Source organism: Diceros bicornis, chromosome X (genome assembly GCF_020826845.1).
Source record: "Diceros bicornis minor isolate mBicDic1 chromosome X, mDicBic1.mat.cur, whole genome shotgun sequence".
NCBI classification, from domain to species: domain Eukaryota; kingdom Metazoa; phylum Chordata; class Mammalia; order Perissodactyla; family Rhinocerotidae; genus Diceros; species Diceros bicornis.
In genome coordinates this window covers 79,996,230-80,017,689 of record NC_080781.1, presented here as the reverse complement: position 1 = coordinate 80,017,689, position 21,460 = coordinate 79,996,230, and the positions used below count along the sequence as shown (strand labels likewise).

The window sequence follows — 21,460 nt, the reverse complement described above, 5'->3', positions numbered from 1 at the left end:
TTATGAGGTACCTAGAATTTTCAAACTCATAGAGACAAAGTAAAATGGTGGCTGCCAGTGGCTGAGGTGAGGGACGAATGGGAATGTAATGAGTATGGAGTTTCAACTTGAGGAAATGAAAGAAGTTCTGGAGATGTATGATGGTGATGTTTTCACAACAATGTGAATGTACTTAATGCCACTGAACTGTACAGTGGTTAAAATGGTAAATTTTATGTTACGTATATTTTGCCACAGTTAAAAAATAATCTAGCTAAATGAAGAAGTGATCAACTTACTTTGCTAACTATGGGGAGAACTGGTGTCGATAATCTCAGTGTCACATATATTTGGCTATATATATTGGCTATAATATAATATATATATTTTGAGGCAATGATTGACCTTATTTATGTTTTGCATAAAGTTAAAATAAAATTTGTTTGCATCTCTTAAAAACTGATCTCAGGAGAAGCATTCCAGATATACACTGAGTAGCAGGAAGACTAAACTTTTAAAAAAAAATACTACCACAGATCAATTATTTCCTATAAGAATTAGCTTTATCAATTATGATTTAGTGATATGCTTCTCAAAAGAAAAACAATAATGTGCTTATTCCTTCCTTTAGTCTCTTCTTCCTACATTCTATCCTATATATCACTGTATATCCTCCAAACTGCTTTCTTTGTGATATTCCACTTCCTCCAAATTTAATTATCCCTTTGCCTACAAGGTAAAATCCAAAAGCTTCCACCTTGACATTTCAGGCTATCAAACAATCTGGTGCTTAACTGTGTTTCGAACTGCCCTTCAAATTACATTTCAAGCTAAAGTCTCTGCTCTTATCTCGGAAGCCTTCTCGTTTACTTCCATGGTTTTGGTTGTGCTTTTTCCTAGACCTGAAATTCCCTCCATTCTTTTGTGTACTTATCAAGTACAAATTCTACCCTCGCCATGAATTTCCCTTGAGGACACCATCCCATACTGATCTTGGTCTTCTGAATTCTGATAACCTTACTGACTGTAAATTTGTCACTTGGTCTTAGGTTAATATTATTTAACTATTATGTTTGCATATATATATTCTATCTTGAAAGGAAATGTGAAGGTATAACTACAAAGTCATGTGACTGACTTATGTTAACAAACATATTCACTTTCTTCATCCAAATGAATGTCTCCCACTCAAAGAAGTTACCCTTGGGAAATTAAATACTTAATGCAATAGAGTGATTGTTCAGAAAATTATTAACATCTCTCTGGGAATTCTTTATGTATGTTTTGTGATGGTAGGTCTTCATGTTTTGAGGATTGATTTGATTTTCAAAACACTCAAGTTTTTTTGATTTGAGCTGCTGAATAGATTGAGTGATCATAGCTTGGCACAAAATTTCTTTATTCTTACATGCCTTTTGTCTCATTTTATAGGGTGTCTATCAATAAAACTGCATTTTTTAATATATTCTTTAAGATGGATGTGAAACGCATTAGGAGTATTTCTTCAAAATATTATGAACCTAGGAGTAAGTGTGCAGTTTTACAAAGGATTAATCCTCTAAATGGATTAACACTTACTTGGAAGAGTACTTTCTGGTAGCCTAAAAATCTTTCTCGTTTCTGCAAAAATAATCAAATAAATACAGACATAAATAGATAGAAACATTTACCGTTCCACACAATCAGAAAGCCGGGAGCAATGATTAGAAGCAGGGGCTTCATGACCCCCAACAACATATAAGAATCCATTGTATGTTGCAACTCCCACACCTCCACGTCTTTTGGACATTGGAGCACACGGACTCCACTTGTTGGTGTGTGGGTCAAAATATTCCATTGATTTGAGGCAGGAACTTCCATCACGTCCACCAATAGCATATAGCCTAGAAAAAAGACAGAAATGTGTATGTATGTGTTTGCGTGTATGTGTGTACATATATATGTATAAATTTCCATATAACATTTCCTATTTGTGCAAAGAATGAAAGTGAAAGAATCTTGCACAAAGCATTTCAAGTTTCTAGCTATATATTCTACTCCCTTAGTATTTTGTAACGGATGGCTTGAGTTTATGAGTGGATAGTTACCTGAAGGCACTTGTTAAGGTCTATCTTACCTCCAATCTCCCCACTTCATCATTTTTGTGAAAGTTACTTTGACATACTAGATTAAAAGATCCCATGAGAAATGAACTATAGAGAAAGAAGGAAGATATCAAAAGTGTTGGCAATTTTTGTCAACTATAACAATAAAGCTGGAAATTGAAAAAAACAAAAGGTAGGATGTTTCCAAAGACCAACTCTGGCAACCCTACGACTTTAGCTAGGTTCAGTTGCCCAGCTTCAGAATCCCTGTTGTTTTTATAAACTATTTAGTATAAAAACATTTGTCACTAAGAAGACATTAACTTAATAAACAACTCAGGGAATAAGATAGAACCTAGACACCAGATTTTTTCCTTCGAGATATATTGGCTATAACAGTTCTCCCATAAACTTTAAAATGTCAGTTCTTTTGATGAGCAGTATTTTTAATCTAATTTAAATTTAATACTGCATCAATAAAGAAGATAAACATTTACTAAACCATATATCTATAACTGCCCTTCATGCTCAATTGTGAACAATAGCAAATCAACAATACAAAATTAAATTAGTCAAATTTGATGATTTCAGCTTTTTCTGTAATAAGTAGTAGACTGTTACTGGGTCAGCTGATATCATTCAGGTTAGGCCAGAGATAATCAAATTTAGGAGTATTTTAAGCTCTAAGACAGTGTAAGGCTGAGTCTCCTCTTAACTATAGATATTTCCTACTTATACAAGGTGCCAAAAACCATCTGTGTTGAAATTTCTACTGAGCCCATTTATATCATGAGGTATTGACTTTAAACATAGTACAGACACACAAGGCTGTCTCCTGCCACTGACCCTTCCTGGTGTCTGAAATTCTCATCATTCAAGACCCTCCTATATGCTGGTCATTGTCTCCAAAGATCTCTTGTCAGAAAGCACACAATTACCCAGAAGAAGTAACAATTCAAGCTCTCAGCAACCTCTAACATTATTGGGTTTTAATATATTAGCTTGCTTTCGTAGGCAAGTGATCAGAAAGAGGGAAAGACTCAGAAAGATGGGACTAGATGCAGTTCTAGAGTTGGGAACCCTGGACACTGGGGAATGACTAGTAAAGAACAAAAGACTTGCCCTATTAGAAAGATAACTAAGTTTTGATAAGTCAAGAATTAGTCATAATGTAAAAAGTGGTAGCTTCTTGAGGGTAAAATTGGAACTGCTTTGCCTGCAAAAGTGCTTCTCAAATTTAACGCACACAGAAGTCACTTGGGGATCCTGTTAAAATGTTGATTCTGATTCAAGAGGTCTAGGGTGGGGCTAGGATTCAGCATTTCTAAATAGATCTCAGGTAATGTTGATGCTGGTGGTCCCAGGGCTACACTTGAGTAGCAAGGGACTATGGAATATTTAATTAAATGCTCATTTTAGACAAGTAATTTTCATCATAATGAAGGAACAGTTCCAACAAAGGCCTTTTATTACTGATAACTAGGATCCTGATCATTGGGAATGCTTATTGATCGATGGATTGCAACACTGAAATGCTGTATCACATGACCTGGGAGCAAAGAGCATGCATGTTTGGGGTTACTCACTTGTTGTTTAATGCAACAACACCAACTGTGCTTCTAAGAGATGACATACTGGCCACATAATTCCACTGACGTCCCTCAGGGTCCCATCTTTCTACAGTATTTAGATAACTCCATCCATCATGACCACCAACAGCATACATTGGTCCTTCAAGTGTGGCTACACCTAAAAGATAAAAATAGCATGATGGTTCACCTAGGTATGCCACACATAATGGATATTGTTTTATTTTGCAAGCAACTGGCTGCTTAAAAATTTGTTTTTGTTTCTTAAATGATTTTATGTACACATGAATAATTTGCTGATCTTGATATGAAACTAAATATGGTATTGTAACCCTAGGAAATTTTCAAGCATAGTTACTGTATCATGGAACGGTACTGTAATACTGAAGTCAAAGGAGGTAGTGAAACACACCATTTCTAGGGATGTAATAGAAAATAGACACTGATTTTTTTCTGGCATAATTTCAGTGCCATTTTTTGAAAGTAAGGGATAGATGAGATGATATTGAATCTTACATAAATCTTAGAATTGTAGGCTAACTGTGGTAGGTCTTTCTAATCCCTGCCTTTTATTATAGAGGTAAAAAAAAGATTCCCATGAGATAACTAAATAGGCCTTTCTGAGGTTTAGTTGGAAGTTTGTTCTATTAGATACCATGAATAGCCCCTTTCTAACTGCTTCTCATTTACTCTGGGAATTCACATAATTGTCTCCCTCCTGCCCACCTTCTTCACCATCTCAATCAGCCTCTCAGTGGTATATCCTCATCACCTCTCCTACCTCTTTAGTAATATCAATTAGATTTTAAAAACTTGCTCTGATTTCTCTGTAAAATATGTTTTCTAAGCTACATCTAGGAATCACACTGACACAACCCAACTGGATAATTATATAGTCTATCATTTGACGTAGACAAATTATCAGATAACTTGGGGTAAACAATATCAGTCCTAGATCTGCCACTTTTTAGCATTTAGCACTTTTTAGTATAAAAGTCAGTTCTTAAAAAACAAGGAAATTTTTTTTTTTAAACAAACTATGATATTGAAAGCATATTGAGTATAGCATGAAGAAAGATGTACCCTGACAAATACTCAGGAAAATCAAAGTTCCCCACTGTTCCAGAAGTTTCCACTTCATCTTTCTTAAACTTCTTGGGAACTTCTGGCTTAAGTATAACTTAGAGCTGCTGTCAACCAGTGTTTTTTCTAAATATCTCTGCCTTGGACCTGCATCCTGAGGCTTTTGATGAAATAATAGGTTTACTTCCAATGGGAATTGACATGATTCATCTAACTAGAAAGACAATGTCTCTCAATCATCAAGTGCCCTTTTTTCTAAATTTGAGCTTAGAAAAAAATTCCCTGTTGTAGTTTCATATTCCTCAATAATATATTCCTTCTAAAAGTTTTATCCTTCCTAAAGTGGGATGCCGTTAAAATACTGGGGGAAAGGAGGCAGGATTAACAAGTGTGACATCTGAAACAAGAAAAGTTTCACAGGCTTTTACCATTTGCTTAAGTTTTTCAGCACTTTGGAGACATTTTGACTAAGGGTTTGGCTAAATCCCAATAATATGCAGCTGAATTTAATTTTTAAAAAACTTTACTAACTGTACATTCTTTAGAAACTATACAGGCATACCTCATTTTATTGCACTTCACTTTAGTACACTTTGCAGATATTGCTTTTTTTTTTTTACAAATTGAAGGTTTGTGGCAACCCTGCATCGAGCAAGTCTATCGGTGCCATTTTTCCAATGGCATTTGCTCACTTCATGTCTCTGTGTCACATTTCAGTAATTCTCACAATATTTAAAATTTTTCATTATTATATTTGTTATGGTGATCAGTGATCTTTGATGTTGCTATTATAATTGTTTTGATTGCCAAAACTGTACCCATATAAGACAGCAAACTTATTCAATATATGTGTGTGTTCTGACTGCTACACTGACCAGTCATTCCCGAATCGTTCCCTTTCAATATAAGGCTGTTTCATCTCAGGCCTCCCTATTCTCTGAGATACAATATTGAAATTAGGCCAATTAATAATCCTACAATGGCCTCTAAATGTTCAAATGAAAGGAAGAGTCTCATGTCTCTCACTTTAAATCAAAAGCTAGAAATGAATAAGCTTAGTGAGGGAGGCATGTCGAAAGCTGAGATAGGCTGAAAGCTAGGCCTTTTGCACCAAATAGTTAGCCAAGTTGTGAATGCAAAAGAATAGTTCTTGGGCCGGCCCGGTGGCGCAAGCAGTTAAGTGCGCGCGCTCCGCTGCGGCGGCCCGGGGTTTGCCGGTTTGGGTCCCAGACGTGCACCGACACACTGCTTGGCAAGCCGTGCTCTGGCGGCGTCCCATAGAAAGTGAAGGAAGATGGGCACGGATGTTAGCCCAGGGCCAGTCTTCCTCGGCAAAAGAGGAGAATTGGCAGATGTCAGCACAGGGCTGATCTCACCAAAAAAAAAAAAAAAAAAAAAAGCATAGTTCTTGAAGGAAATTAAAAGTGCTGCTCCAGTGAACACATGAATGATAAGAAAGTGAAACAGCCTCATTGCTTATTTGGTGGAAGTTTTAGTGGTCTGTATAGAAGACCAAACCAGCCACAACATTCCCTTAAGCCAAAGCTTAATCCAGAGCAAGGCTCTAATTCTCTCCAATTCTATGAAGGCTGAGAAAAGTGAGGAAGCTACAGAAGAAAAGTTTGAAGCTAGCAGGGGTGGGTTCATGAGGTTTAAGGAAAGAATTCATCTCTATGACATAAAAGTGCAAGGTGAAGCAGCAAGTGCTGATGTAGAAGCTGCCTCAAGTTATCCAGAAGATCTAGCTAAGATGATTAATGAAGGTGGCTACATTGAACAGCAGATTTTTAGGGTGGATGAAATAACCTTATATTGGAAGATGCCATCTAGGACTTTCATAGCTGGAGAGAAGTCAATGCCTGCCTTCAAATGTTCAAAGGACATGATGACTATTTTGTTAGGGGCTAATGCAACTGGTGACTTTAAATTGAAGCCAATGCTCATTTACCATTCTGAAAATCCTAGGGCACGTAAGAATTATGCTAAGTCTACTCTGCCTGTGCACTATAAATGGAACAATAAAGCTTGTATGACAGCACATCTGTTTACAACATAATTTACTGAATATTTTAAGCCCACTGTTGAGACCTACTGCTCAGAAAAAATGATTCCTTTCAAAATGTTATTGCTCATTTACAATGCACCTGGTCACTCAAGAGCTCTGATGATGTACAAGATTAATGTTGTTTTCATGCCTGCTAGCACAACATCCATTCTGCAGCCCACGGATCAAGGAGTAATAATCAACTCTTATAGTAAGGTTATAGCTGCCATAGACAGTGAATCCTCTGATGGGTCTGGGCAAAGTCAATCGAAAACCTTCTGGAAAGGATTCACCATTCTAGATGCCATTAAGAACATTTGTGATTCACGGGAAGAGGTCAAAATATCAACATTAACAGGAGTTTGGAAGAAGTTGATTCTAACTCTCATGGATGACTTTGAGGAGTTAAAGACTTCAGTGGAGGAAGTAACTGCAGATGTGGTGGAAATAGCAAGAGAACTATCATTGGAAGTGGAGCCTGAAGATGTGACTGAATTGCTGTAATCTCGTGATACAAATTTAATGGATGAGAAGTTGCTTCTTATGGATGAGCAAAGAAAGTGATTTCTTGAGATGGAATCTACTCCTGGGGAAGATGCTGTGAAGATTACTGAAATGACAATAAATGATTTAGAATATTACATAAACTTAGTTGATAAAGCAGCAGCAAGGTTTGAGAGGATTGACTCCAATTTTGAAAGAAGTTCTACTGTGGGTAAAATGCTATCAAACAGCATTGCATGCTACAGAGAAATCATTCGTGAGAGGAAGAGTCAATCAATGCAGCAAACTTTATTGTTATCTTATTTTAAGAAATTACCACAGCCACCCAACCTTCAGTAACCACCACCCTGATGAGTCAGCAGCCATCAACATCGTGGCAAGACCCTCCATCAGCAAAATGATTACGCCTCACTGAAAGCTTAGATGATGGTTATAGCATTTTTAGCAATAAAGTATTTTTTAATTAAGGTATGTACATTGTTTTTTTAGACATAATACTATCGCATACTTAATAGACTACAGTATAGTGTAAACATAACTTTTATATGCACTGGGAAACTAAAAAATTCATGTTACTCGCTTTATTGTGATATTCATTTTATTGTAGTGGTCTGGAGCCAAACCCGCATTATCTCCGAGGTATGCCTGTATAATGTTAAACTCTTACCTAAGCCGTGTCTATGTGTTGACATGGGAGGCATCACCGTCCAGCTTTTGCCCACTGGATTAAAACATTCCACAGTATTCAAAGTTTTTAAACCATCTCTTCCTCCCACGACATAGAGCTTATTATCAATAACTGCAACTCCAAACTGAAGCCTACGGCCACTCATGGTGCCAATATGTAGCCAGCTGTTGGTCCTGAGATCATATTTTTCAATTGTTGTGGTACCTGTTAAAGGGATATTGAACAATGGTAAAAACCGCTTGTTTAAAAAATTTTAATTGGCATCATTCGCACTATATTTATGTACCTACAATTTATAGCATAGAATCAGTAATTGCAAGTCAAATTAAAGTATGTAGCTTGGATGATTCTCTAACCTGGCAGACAAGGCAAGGGTAACATTTTACCACTCCTGGATCCAAATCAAAGAGTTAGAATAAAATAGGGTATTTAATTTATATGGTTTATACACTCATAATGGCTTCTTTGGCTATATTATGCTACTGGTAGTACTAACACAAGTGTCAATTACCATATTTTACAATAAAATATTACCTTGGAATATATTACTGACTGTTTACACATCCATTATGGTTTAAATTACATGTGACCATTCAATATGTTAATTTATGCCCTTTTATTTTATTCAGTTTGGGGGGTGTGTGTTGATTTAAAATACAAATTTCTAAAGGAACAAGAATGAAAATTCCTTTTAAATGGACCTTTGGTGTTGATTCATTCAATGTTCTGTGATGATAACACAAAGAATTATAATCAAGAATAGAATTATTATTTATTTTTTATTATAATAATCCTGAGGTATTACCTCCTTTATGTGTTAATAAAAGTTCATTTTCTACTCAGTTACTGAAATACTAAGTTTACTACCATAGTATACTGTCACTACTGCCATAGTAAATTATCATCACTTCATAATAAATTGTCAGTTCTGTAGGCAATGCTTTTTACCAGTCATTCACAATAGCTGCTGCTATATTTTAGTAAAAGTTGATTTTGCACAACAGGGAAGTTTCTGACTAATAACCAAGGTGAAAAATGAAAGAATTATTATTCACACATACAGTGTACCTAAGACAGCTTGTGACAGGCTTAGGGAATTTCATCCCAATTGCATAAAGCCAACCATAGGAATAAGCAAAAACACTTTTCAGTTGTTCTACTGGGAGATTTGTGAGAAAATATAATCCATTAGTTATGATGAAAATATAGTTAACATCTGAAGTGTATCCACTGGCCAATTATAGGGCTATGGTATGGGGTCATATCAAGTCAAAATTTAAGCAGAGCGGGGCTGGCCTCGTGGCTTAGCGGTTAAGTGCGCGCACTCCGCACTTAAGTGCTACTGGCGGCCTGGGTTTGGATCCCGGGCACGCACCGACGCACCGCTTCTCCGGCCATGCTGAGGCCGCATCCCACATACAGCAACTAGAAGGATGTGCAACTATGACATACAACTATCTACTGGGGCTTTGGGGAAAAAAAGGAGGAGGATTGGCAATAGATGTTAGCTCAGAGCTGGTCTTCCTCAGCAAAAAGAGGAAGATTAGCATGACTGTTAGCTCAGGGCTGATCTTCCTCACAAAAAATAAATTAATTAATTAAATTTAAGCAGAGTGCTATATCTTATATCTATGGCTGCTTCTGAAAGCTTTTCTATGTATATTGGATTAGTGAAAACAGTGTTTGTTTCTTTTCTCTAAGTTTAAATCTTTTCTGGTGAATAGTACACTTCAAGTATTTATGTCTCAAGAGTTTAGGTTTTCAAAATAAAAACTTATGAATATACAGGCATTCATTTACTCTTTCTCTTTAATCCCTGCATCTTTCACTGATAACATGGATTTGGCTGAATGCTGATTTACAGATCAGCAATTGCTCTATTGACTATATTTACTAATGAGAAGTCAAATACCACCACCTAGAAGAGTATCTTTTATCCACTAAATATCTCTGGATGATACTGTTAAAACTGGAATATCTACGAACAAACTCACATCTACTTTCACTCTGTCAACCAGCCAATTTTCTCTGAATGTTTTCAATCTTTACACTTCCTCATTTCAATCTTCCCAAATCTGTCTTCCTATCTGTTCCTTCCGCTTTTAACTTTTTATTTCAAACTCTTTTCATTAGTGAAATTTACCAATGAGCCAATTTAGATTAGGAAATGAAGGCTGCTGCACTAATTATTAAGATTATGGAGATATTAATGATGAAGTAATTAGGAAATTGTACAAAGCTACATTAATCAGCTATATATAGAAGATTTATACACTGAAAGGATGTAGAAGTCTGCTTTATGCCAGGTTAATTTTTTCCAGGCGTTAGATTAAATATAGAATATAAACTTACCCTACATCTCTTATATAAACATATATGACTGGTAGTTCTGTATCTTGAATTCTGAAGATTTCTTCAGCCCATTTGCCCACCTCCACTAAATCTCCAACTAATCAAAATGTAAATCCTCTAGCTGACTTACTATAGCAGCTCTATATTTGATGGGAAAACTCAAATTAGATTTTTTTACTGGTATCTCTTCTTAGGACCCACTTTATAACTGTTCTGTGTAAACTGCCCTTCTGCCCTAAAACATTGCAAATGTTGTTTCTCAATTCATTTCTAACCTCCTTTTCAACCCTCATTTATGATCTATTCAAGAAGGAACAAAACCAACCAAACTTTGTGGTATCTGATTTAGTGATTTCCTCCATCTATTTTTTAAATGACTACATTAGACTTTAATTTGTCCCCTGCCATACTATCTCTAGGAATTCATTGTATTTTAATAAATGAAAAGTTACTGAATACCTTGTATGTACAAAAGCCCAAAGTTTACCATTTGACCATTTTTAAAATTTTGACTCTGATCATACTTACAACTTTCTGATGATTCTTTTAATATACATGGTAGGAGTTATAGTTAACTCCAGCCACTTGTGTGATATCTATATTTAGTAACTAATTCCAAGTTAATTATATGAGTCAGAGAGGAAATTAAAGACTGAGGAAGTACTGTATTTCCTAGACATCAAAAGGTGAAAGTTCAAAAAGTATCCTAAAAAAAAAGATAAATGAAACAACACACTGTAAGAAAAGGCATATATATAGAAATTCTTTTTTATAGTTTTATGAAAGAATGTAAATTGGTTTGTTTTTTAAATGTAATACTGATTTAATAGATCAACGTTACCCTTTGAATGTTTTTGCTATACTTAGTTTTTTTCTTTCTTTTCTTTCTTTCTTTTTTTTTGTTCCTAAGTGCTCACTCTGGTTTTTCAATAGATTCTAAGACCCTCAACAAGGAGGGTAAGTTTTGTTGTTGTTGCTCTTTCTTCTAAAATAGTGGCAGTATAGCAAAAAGGAAGAGAGAGTAAGAATTCCATTTCCGGTCGTTCTAGATGTTTGTCCTTGGGTTGGCTATCTCACCATAAGGGCTTTAGTTTCCTTATCTGCCAAATTGGGGTAATCTTGTAGCATTATTGTGAGGATTATAAATGATGTTTGCAGAAGGCCAATCAAGAATCAGGTACTCAAAAACAGTAGTTTTTACTATTATTGTAATTGCCTGCAATTTCCCATAGAGCCTTTTATGTCTCCCTACACTAGGTACTCAAAGAGTCTCAAAATGATGGCCTTACTTCCTTCCATATCAAACTGGTAATAGAGTCAAGAGATTATAGGTTCACATTACACTCATTTTTAGAAGCTGATAAGTAGTTATAGATACTTATTACCATTTTTTGCGACACATTTGTTTATGTAACAACAGAAGCCTGAAAAAGTAAAAAAAAATAGAAAACCAACACAAAAACCAGAAAAACACAAAATTTTCCATTTCTCACTCTGCAGGTTAGGGTTTTTAAAAAAAATCAGAGACTAAGGATAATTATGCTTGCATTTTGTCTTCAGTAACCTTTTAATTTAAATATCAAACAAGACGCCTTTTAAAATGCTAATATTCATTCTATTCAACAAAATGCAATAAAATATCAAGTTTTCAGACTTGAAATTAATTATAGGATCTCATTGTATTTGTTATTTTCTGAAGAACACTAGTTCTGTGAAGTGACTCTAGTACTTTGGAAATAATTGCATCTGCAAGCTCTTGTTTTATAGGTTCATGATTAATTGGCATATTTCCTATATAGTCTTCCAATTTCCAGTTACACATCTCAAAAGAAAAAAATTGGTTTCCAGTAGCACAGAACTTAGACTTTTGCCTCGTTTTCTACAAGGTGTCAAATGATATTTCTATATATGATTTGGCAAATTTTAAGTGGGTTGATTTTATTTCCTACACAGCCAACTCTTAATTACAAAATCCTTGCCTCATTGTTTTGACAGCATGGGTCTATGACTGAGAAATCAAGTGTAAAAAGGCAGAGCTATACAAAAATAGGTTCTAAGAAGGGTTCAGGATAGAGACGATGGCTTCAGAAACTTTTCCCTTTGATAAAATTCTTATCTAAAATCAGTACTTTATTCCAGATTTGAATTGCTGATCTTGTTATCAACACTTCAAGATTCTCTGTAATTGGTCTTTGAGCATCTAACAGGAAATTGACAGCAAGGAGTTAGAGGACAGTTCTATTTCAAAAAACAAATTTGGAGGACCTCGTCCCTTTCAATTACGATAAACCTTGAATAAATTTTCCCTGACAAGATCTTATATTTCACAGCAAATACTCAAATTTAAAAATTGCTGCCGTAATATAAAAGTATCTAATTAGACAACACTAATTAAAGGGTTATATTCCATAAGATAAGGAAAAAAAGGAGGTCACAAAATACCATATTTATGAAAATTAGCTTTAGATGCACACATTTAAATACGGCTTTAATACTACCCTCATAATTTGGAAGGTGTTGAGAATATATCTCTTTTGAATGATACTTCCTAAATTAATTAATTTGTTCCTGTTACCTTTCATAGCATTCATGCCTCCCACAGCATAAAGTGCCCCCACAGTTGATTTTCTAGGCTTCGTCCGAGGGCTTTGCATCATGGGTCTTCTCTCAGGTAAGAGATGATACTTCATAGCTTCCATCAGGAGCTTCTGACACTCAAGATCACCGGTAAACAGGGAGTCATTTTCAAGATCAGCCAGTAACTGAGAAGTAATGATGAATGGTATATGATGTGAAGAGCCCACCATTAGAAAGAACATGTTTTCATTTATATTGCTTTGGAAGAAACCGGAGCTAATTCAAATGTAGAAGTGTTATTATTTAATATTTTAAGTTACTTAGTAGCATTTTTATGTTCACTTATGATTTAAATGATTAAAAGCCTCTTGGCAGTAGCTCATGATCTGTGCAGATTTGACAAATTATTCATCTTTTGAATATGTACTCATATAACCTCAAGGAATGAAAGTAAAGAAGCACTCATAAAATGTGTTATTGAAAGCTATCTAAAAGAATGGCTGTGTCTGCACAAAGCGAGCATCTCCCAGTCTACTGCGTGTAGCTAAAGAAGTAGCCCCCTTTTTGGTGGATTTAGGGGAGGTGGTACAAACCTGCCCAGTTACAATAAAATATCACCCATAGAGGACTGCATCTTTATCATCAAATCACTTCTGTAAAGTATTCTGAAAGCAGGTGCTTTTTATCTGTACACGTACATGTGTCCATCAGTAAAGTACATGTGTTAGTAACTAGCCAATACATCAGCAGTAGTAGATGATCAATACTTTCTAACCATCATTGTCTGGCAGACAATAAGATCCTAACTGAATGGGATAAAAGCTAGGTAAAATATATTTCCTGAGATGAGTTGAGGAGAAATTAAGAGTTTGTTTCAGAATTTTACCAATGGTCATTTAGATTGGTTCCTTGGAGTTTTGGGTCCATAGTATCATAGGACATTGAGAGGAATAGCAAGAAGTTGGAATGGAGGCACTAATCTCACTCCATGCAACTTCCCTGAAGTTTCCTGTTCTGCACTGGTTAATCCCAGCTCTGTTTTCACACCACCCGTAATCTCTGATGGATCATTATTTTGACTTGGTTGGTGAGACCCCCAGGCATTTCCTTAATGCATATGCTGCTGAAAATAGTTTGAAAACTGGGCTATGTAATTTTCTTTCAAAAATATCCTTCAGAGATCTATATCATTCTCTTCATACATTTCATTTTTAGAATATTTGTTTAAGGTCACTTTTTGAAATTGTTTTGGAAAATCTATATTCTGTATGCCATTACCCACCACTACCATCATCAGGAAAAGTTCACACAGTCCACATGCTATGCATAAGGCATACACCACTGCATCTCAAATTTTTGCATATCTAAGAATAATCTGGAGAACTTGTTAAAACACAGATTCCTTGGCCTCACCCCTCGAAATTGTTTCAATAGGTCTGTGGTGGAGGCCTGAGAACCTGAGTTTCTAACAAGCTCCCTGGCAATGCTATGCTGCTGGGCCAGGGACATTTTGAGTAGCACTGCCTTAGCGAATCTGATAAATTATATAGACTATCTCTTGAAAATAACACACACAAGTGTTCACACATTCACACAAACATAAAATTTCTGTAGATTCTGAACTTTGGTTCTAAAATTACTGTCTATTTCAATGTTTCCTTTTTGGTGTTGCTATTGCCTTGCCCTTTGAATAAATGTGCTGTACCCAGGAGGGCAGTCAATGTTCTTTCATTGCTTATGGATAGATTCTTAGAGTAAATATGTAGTTCCATGGAATTTAATTAACAGCTAAAAGTAAAAAAAATGTAGAGAAATCATCAGCACATTAACATTCTATTTTTCAATATTAACATTTAATTAGTAATTTTGTTCAAAATTGATCAATTTTAATGTTTATGAAACTACTGATCCACTAAGTCCAGATAAGGCCCTTCCAAATGCCAATGTGGATGACATTTGAAGACTTTAGCTACAAGCTATATAATATATGAAGTGTGCATATGTGCAATATACTCATATATATAACACATAAATGATATTTACTATTGACCAAATTGCTACAGAGAAAAAATTGTGGCTATCACCAATAGTAGAATTATGTAGTGGGACTGCACTCCACATCTCACTAAACTTCACATACTAAAATTCAGTATTAGATGGATCAATCCTGAATCTGAAACTATTATAGTATGCTTTCAATCATAGCAGCTAATTACCTAGCAGTAAGTATTATCCAGAATCTTAACTCCTTCCTAGAGTCTCCTCTGGGATATTGTTATACTGATTATTATCACCTTGCCTAGAAAGTGGGCAAGAAAAGAAAAGGAGTTAGCCTAGTCATTTTGTCTGCTTGTTACAAGTGCTGTTTGGTGAGAGAGGAAACTGAAAGCTAATGAGAATACTGAAGTTTAGGGATTATCTCTGGGGTTTTTTTTTTAATCCTTGTTTCCTCTCACTTCATCATTAATATTGCTCATTGAAGGCTGGATATGTCCTTCTGCAAAACAAATTCTATACACTCCAATTACCAGAAATCCTCCAAATAAAATAAAATTAGACAAATAAGAAATGGATTAATGCTTAGTGGTAGTTTAGAACTATAATTTACATTACCTGGGTAAGTTTCCATACCTGTGGTGGAAGTAAAGGCAGTCTGATGTAAGAAAGCAGCATCGCTAGGTCTCCTTGCCTAGCCTCCACATCATGTCCCACCCACTGCATTAGAGCGTGGAAAATGGTTTCTTCATTAGGCACATTAATGTCATCACTGCACAGAAGTTTTGAAATTTCATTAGCTGGAAGCAGAAGGAATTCTTGGTTCTTTATAACCTCGATGAAGTTTTCCTAGAAAAGAAAGGTCTTCTACTATAACTTTGTACTTTAGAAACGTCTTAACAAAGTAATCATATCAAAGCATTTCACTTTGTCAAACTTCAGAAAAGGCCAGAGAGACACATACATGTATTTATAACAAATAGGTGGTATTGCTACCCATGACGGGGGCATGAGGAAGCCTTCTGAAGCTGAGGAGCCAAATGCTTCCACTGGGAATTATTTATTGAAGACAAGGAAAGGCCTTAACTGCTTCCCAAGTCACATGGATAGTGTGCGAGTTGATACCAGTGCTTTTCTCTCTCAGCTGTTGTGGGTGAAAACAGCTTATGACTCCAGAACTGACTGCTGTCAAGTTGGTCTTTATGCAAAAACCTTAAGAGAAAGGCTGCAAGTTTTTAAGGTGGAGACTATCTGGAAGGCCTGGGAGAGGTAGCTCTGGCTGTGCATTTTAGGGAGCAACATACTGAATTCCTTTGAGATGAGAAAAAGAGATTGAAGAAAAACTCTTTTCTCTTATGGAAAGGCATGATCTTCTATTAACCAAGGCAAAGATATTTTTTACAATGGATAACAATCTATAGATTCAGGATAATCTAAAAGGAACTCCTAAGGAATTATTTTTTTGGGGAGAGTGAAGCTGTCTTTCAATTTGTATATATTATACCTCAATTCTCCTTTCCGTCATTGTGTTGTGTTGTATTTTGTTAAGTATCAAATTTCAGGCAGCTGTGTTTTAGTTTTTTTCATCAAAACACTACTATATTTTTTCCAATTTATTATGCTATATATTTTTCTTTGACAGCACAATTATCATTTCCAACATTTTCGTAGTAAAGGTCTCAAGTTTTAAATGCAATAAAATATATTTCTGAAATGGAGATAAACATGTCTAGTGGGTGATTTATGTTGCACAATAAATAGATATTCTGGGAACAGCTTAAGACAGCCTCTAAATAACTGGGGGATCTGGGTAAATCAAATCACTCCCCCAGCTCCACTCTGAGTTTAGTCGTTGTGAAACTGAGTTAGCCTAACAGCAAATTATCCATGCAACAATCGTCAAGTTTGATAGACCCATCAGGAAGCTCTGATACCGTAAATTCCAAGTTACCTTGCCTATTTAGACAAAGAGCCCTCTTGTGACTAAGATAAACAACTGAGAGAGAACTGCTGTTCTTACTGTAGCGGATGTCCCTGGTTGAAAACCCTCTCACCTATAGCAAAATACCGGAGCTAGTAGTACAACTAATAATACATTACACTGGTATAGCACTTCACACTTTACAGATTCTTTCACAAACATTAAGTCATCAACAATGTGATTTGGTGGGAGGTGGAATTATTCTGATGAGAAAACAGGCTATGTGAATCGTCTGATATCCTGTGCAGTAAATTGCAAAGTATGGACTCACACCTAGGCCTTCAGGTCTACTTCATTTTGTTTGATACTACAACTGCCTTTCATAAGTGACATAATTTTTATGAAAGGGTTAAGAAAAAGATATAACACTCTAAAACCTGTGGTTATCTATTACTGATAGTGAGTGTAAACTCTGAAACTGTGTTAATATTATGGAAGACCCCATGTCTCATTCTCCTTTCTATCCACTCTCCATTGAAAGAAAAGAAAAAAGGAAAGTAAATGAGAGAGCGAGAGTAAGAGTGAGCAAGCGAGAGAGAGAGAGAAAGGGAGATTGGGCCAGTGTGTAAAACCTACTCAGTGACTAATGTGGATCATAGTACAGTCTATCAAATTTGGTTATAGATTTGAGAAAGTTAAGAAATGATTAAAATGCTTTATATGATGGTCATATTTATGTATATCCAGAAATTAGATTTTTTGATAGAATTTGTTATGGCTTCAGAGTGGCTGCCTGAAGAGACTACTGAAAATTGCTTGGCAACATAGTAAATTAATCTAAATAAAAAATAAATGTATTGGTTTAAAGTATCTATATATGGCACTGCAATATCTAGTACTAGAGAGAAATATTCAGTTGTTTAAAGATTAATTTTAAATTGTTTTACTTTGTAATTATTTTGCTCCTAATTTCAAGGCAAACACTATCTTCTATGAACTTTCCCAAGAATCTTCTTTTATACCTTTGATTTGATATTAATTTTTTAATCCACACATATCGTTGTAAAACTTATTAAATGAATATAACATACTTACAGAATGTTTTATCAATGCAGACTACTATTTATATGATTGTGATGGTTAATTTTATGTGTCAACTTGGCTGAGCCGTGGAGTGTCCAGACTTGTGGCCTAACATTATTCTGGGTGTGTCTCTGAGGGTGTTTCTGGATGAGGCCTACTCACATTAGAGAGGGCAATCTGTTTTACTCAATCTACAGTTCAAATGACTGTAATTATTTGCATTTTACACTATCAATACGGTATTACAAAAGCATCATTAAAGCAAGACCTTTACCTATTTTACTACATTTATAATAGACACTAAAATAACTAAAGGAGACAATAGCATTGTGTTTTTATGCACATCCTGCTTTAACGCTCAGTTTAAGTCACATAATAGGAAAAGGAAGACAAGTTCATTTTGAGCAACAAAAATAATTCAAGCTGTTTATCAGAATGTGTTTTGTCTGCAAGAGTAAGATACCAGACAGGAAACTGTCAATACTTAGCTCAAGAATTTAAGTAATTTAACAGGAAGTTTTCATGTTTGGCTTTTGTGGTAGGATTAACCTTTGAACTATATAACTGCTGTTCCTATAGATTATATGGCATCTGTATTTAGGACATAGGAATATAAGTAGCATAATTAAATGACATGTTAAAATGCCAACTCATTATGATGTGATTCTCCACATAATGTATTGTTTCAGGAAAATGTTTGAAACTTCAAATTTTGAACAATGAGCAGGAGTGGGAAGAAGAGGGGGAAGTTTTATAAGAAATTTTTAGAGAATTCAAATATTAGAAATTTGAAAATTTTAAGGTCTATGTAAAACTCTAGAAAAATACTCTTTATTTATATACATCTCAATCCTAAAGTTCTAATGTAAATTTTATTTGTTATTTTTAAACGTGATTCTTTATTGTTCACTTTTATGTACTTGCTTTTTATTTTTGAATCTTAAAAAACTATAGCAATTTTCTTAGCTTGAAATATTTATCTTTTGGTTGAGTTTCAGAGAAAGATCGATCTCTTGTGTTGTTCTCTGCTTCAGAGGTTAAAATTTCATCTTCTTCTTTGCATCAGGGAATTATTAGCATTAATGGTAAACATTCATTTAATATCCTCTGTCTACTTTTTCTTGTCTCCCTACAATCTATATGTCATGTCACTGTCACTGGATTCGTATTAACACATACAAACATGTTCATTTAATTTATTATAATTACTAATAGAATTAAGAGGGATTTTAAGTTCGTTAAGTTAAAGCATTGAACTGCAAATTGTTTTTAGCCAAAATACATGTTTTCATTAAGAGGTAAAAAGTCCATTCAATAGAATTGTCTGATTTACTAATTATGATAGTTCTTAAGCTTTTCCAGTTAATATCTATCCATTAATATTAGTTTTTTCTTTATTGAATGATATTTAACTTCATTAGAAATCATAATTTGTACAGTTTTACAAACTAAAGTTCTAATAGTGCAAAAACATCAGGGAAATTATGTTTTCTTAATACTGTGGATTCTACTTGAAATATGCACTTGTACAATTTAATTTTCGGCAGTATTTTCATTTCTCCAAGCTTTGAGATTTAATTAAACTTTTTTAGTTTCAAAAATGAGAAACTCGCTTGGGTACAGCTCAACCAGACAAATATTTTGATCTAATATCTATTATGTGCAAGTCATTTGCAAATTACTTAAGTTTACATTGCCTTTTAATTTTATCCCAACGTTATAATCTTTACTTTGGAAAGGTTTTATACACACACACATATCAGTAAACAAATCAGTAAATTAGATATTTTGTTAATATATTATTATTACAAGTTAACTTGAAGCAATTGGTTTTACCATTGTATACTTATGTGCCACATTCAGGAGCTCCATACAGCCCTGGGCATCTCCAAATGATCGAATCCCTAAGCAGTTTGAAGGATGGAGTTGCTTTATGAGAAAATTGGAGCAGACTTCAATGACTTGAGTCAGCTGCAGGAGACAAGCTGCAGCCAGCAAGTTTTCAATAGTGTCTTCTTTCAATTTCAGGACACCTAGATGGTTTGAAAAAGTAAAGAATGACTATATGTCCCATAAAGTAAGACACAAATATGCTAGCTAGTTGAATTTTTCAATTTCTCTCATTACTGGGGCTATTTTTTTCTAGTGTACAATAACCACTCAGGGAATACCTTTTGAGGCCAACATATACAAGGGAGTCTGTATAAACACTAATAAGATGGCTGAAGGGAGCCAGACTAGATTATCTGAAACAACTGTAGCAAATGAATAGTGAGCACCATCATTGCAAAGAACAGCAACTTGTTATTTCTTTGTCATCTTAGACCTGCATCTAAATCTTATATCGAAAACTGTCTACATTATGACTTGAGGAGCATCGTGTCATATTGTATAAGGATCATACAATTGGCCATACAGGTAACTGTCATTTGTGTGGAAAAATATCTTGGCACATAAGAAGAGCATTGAGTTTATAGGTCCATTTTTTTTTTTGCGTCTCATTTATTAGCTGATAATGATGACTTTGCCCAAATATTACGCCTGGAATTGATGCCTGTCATTGTCTCAAAAGAAAGAAAATGTTGCCAAGAGTCCTCGAATAAAGAATTGCTTATATGATTATTTTCTTAGGTATAAAAAACAAGCTTGGCTTAAAAATACTTGTAAAGGATTTTTAAAAATGAGATCAGAGCAATTTAAGCTGTTCCCTTTATACTGACATATCTGGATTATTTTTGAAGCAAGCATTATTGATGAATAACTGCAAATGTTATAAGTTATTTTGATAAGTGATATTCCTCCTTTTTTGTTTTAGCCAAGCTATAGGTAAGTTATAAAGAATGATATTTCATATGGATTCTATAAACCATAAACTATTCCTTTATAATTTTACCTTGTAAAATACCCTAATATGGATTGTATATGGTTGCATAACCATAAAGAAAAGAGTAATACATACTGTGAGATGCTCTATATTTGGTTCAGTCTCTAAAATATGTTGTAAAGGGGGTCCGGTCCATCAGCAGACTTTCTTGTGTTGTCTCTAGTCCTGGATTTTGAAGGGAGAGCCCTGCCCATATCTCATGGAATCCAGAGAAGTATGAACTATTCTCAGATTCAGATCTAAAGAATCACCTGCTATACACATTGAAACTTGGCCTAGTTATCAAGAAAAATATTCTTTTTTTATACTTTTTAAAATTGAGGTCACATTGGTTTATAACATTATCTAAATTTCATGTGTACATTGTTATATTTCAACTTGCGTATAGACTGATATTTATACACAATGGACTACTACTCAGCCCTAAAAAAGATGAAATCCTGCCATTTGCGACAAAATGGATGGACCCTAAGGGTATTATACTAAGAATATTCATTCCTTAATGAATGAAACCATAAAACTCCTAGAACGAAACATAGCGAAAAAGCTCCTTGACATTGGTCTTGGCAATGATTTCTTGGATAAGACACCAAAAGCACAGGCAACAAAAGCTAAAATAAACAAGAAGGACTACATCAAACTAAAGAGCTTCTGCACAGCAATGGAAACAAAAATAA

General features: G+C 34.8%; 1 protein-coding gene across 2 annotated transcripts in view; it reads right to left on the bottom strand.

The window, feature by feature from the left end:
- KLHL4 (kelch like family member 4) overlaps nt 1-21,460 on the bottom strand; it is a 124,086-nt gene that overhangs the window by 16,303 nt on the left and 86,323 nt on the right. For both annotated transcript variants that reach the window (XM_058536295.1, XM_058536294.1), the window contains exons 4-9: nt 19,736-19,932; nt 15,532-15,744; nt 12,899-13,085; nt 7,951-8,175; nt 3,650-3,812; nt 1,650-1,862 (exon numbers count right to left, since the gene is read on the bottom strand). In XM_058536295.1, coding sequence (XP_058392278.1) covers nt 1,650-1,862; nt 3,650-3,812; nt 7,951-8,175; nt 12,899-13,085; nt 15,532-15,744; nt 19,736-19,932 — 1,198 coding nt within the window. The remainder of the gene's footprint in view (nt 1-1,649; nt 1,863-3,649; nt 3,813-7,950; nt 8,176-12,898; nt 13,086-15,531; nt 15,745-19,735; nt 19,933-21,460) is intronic.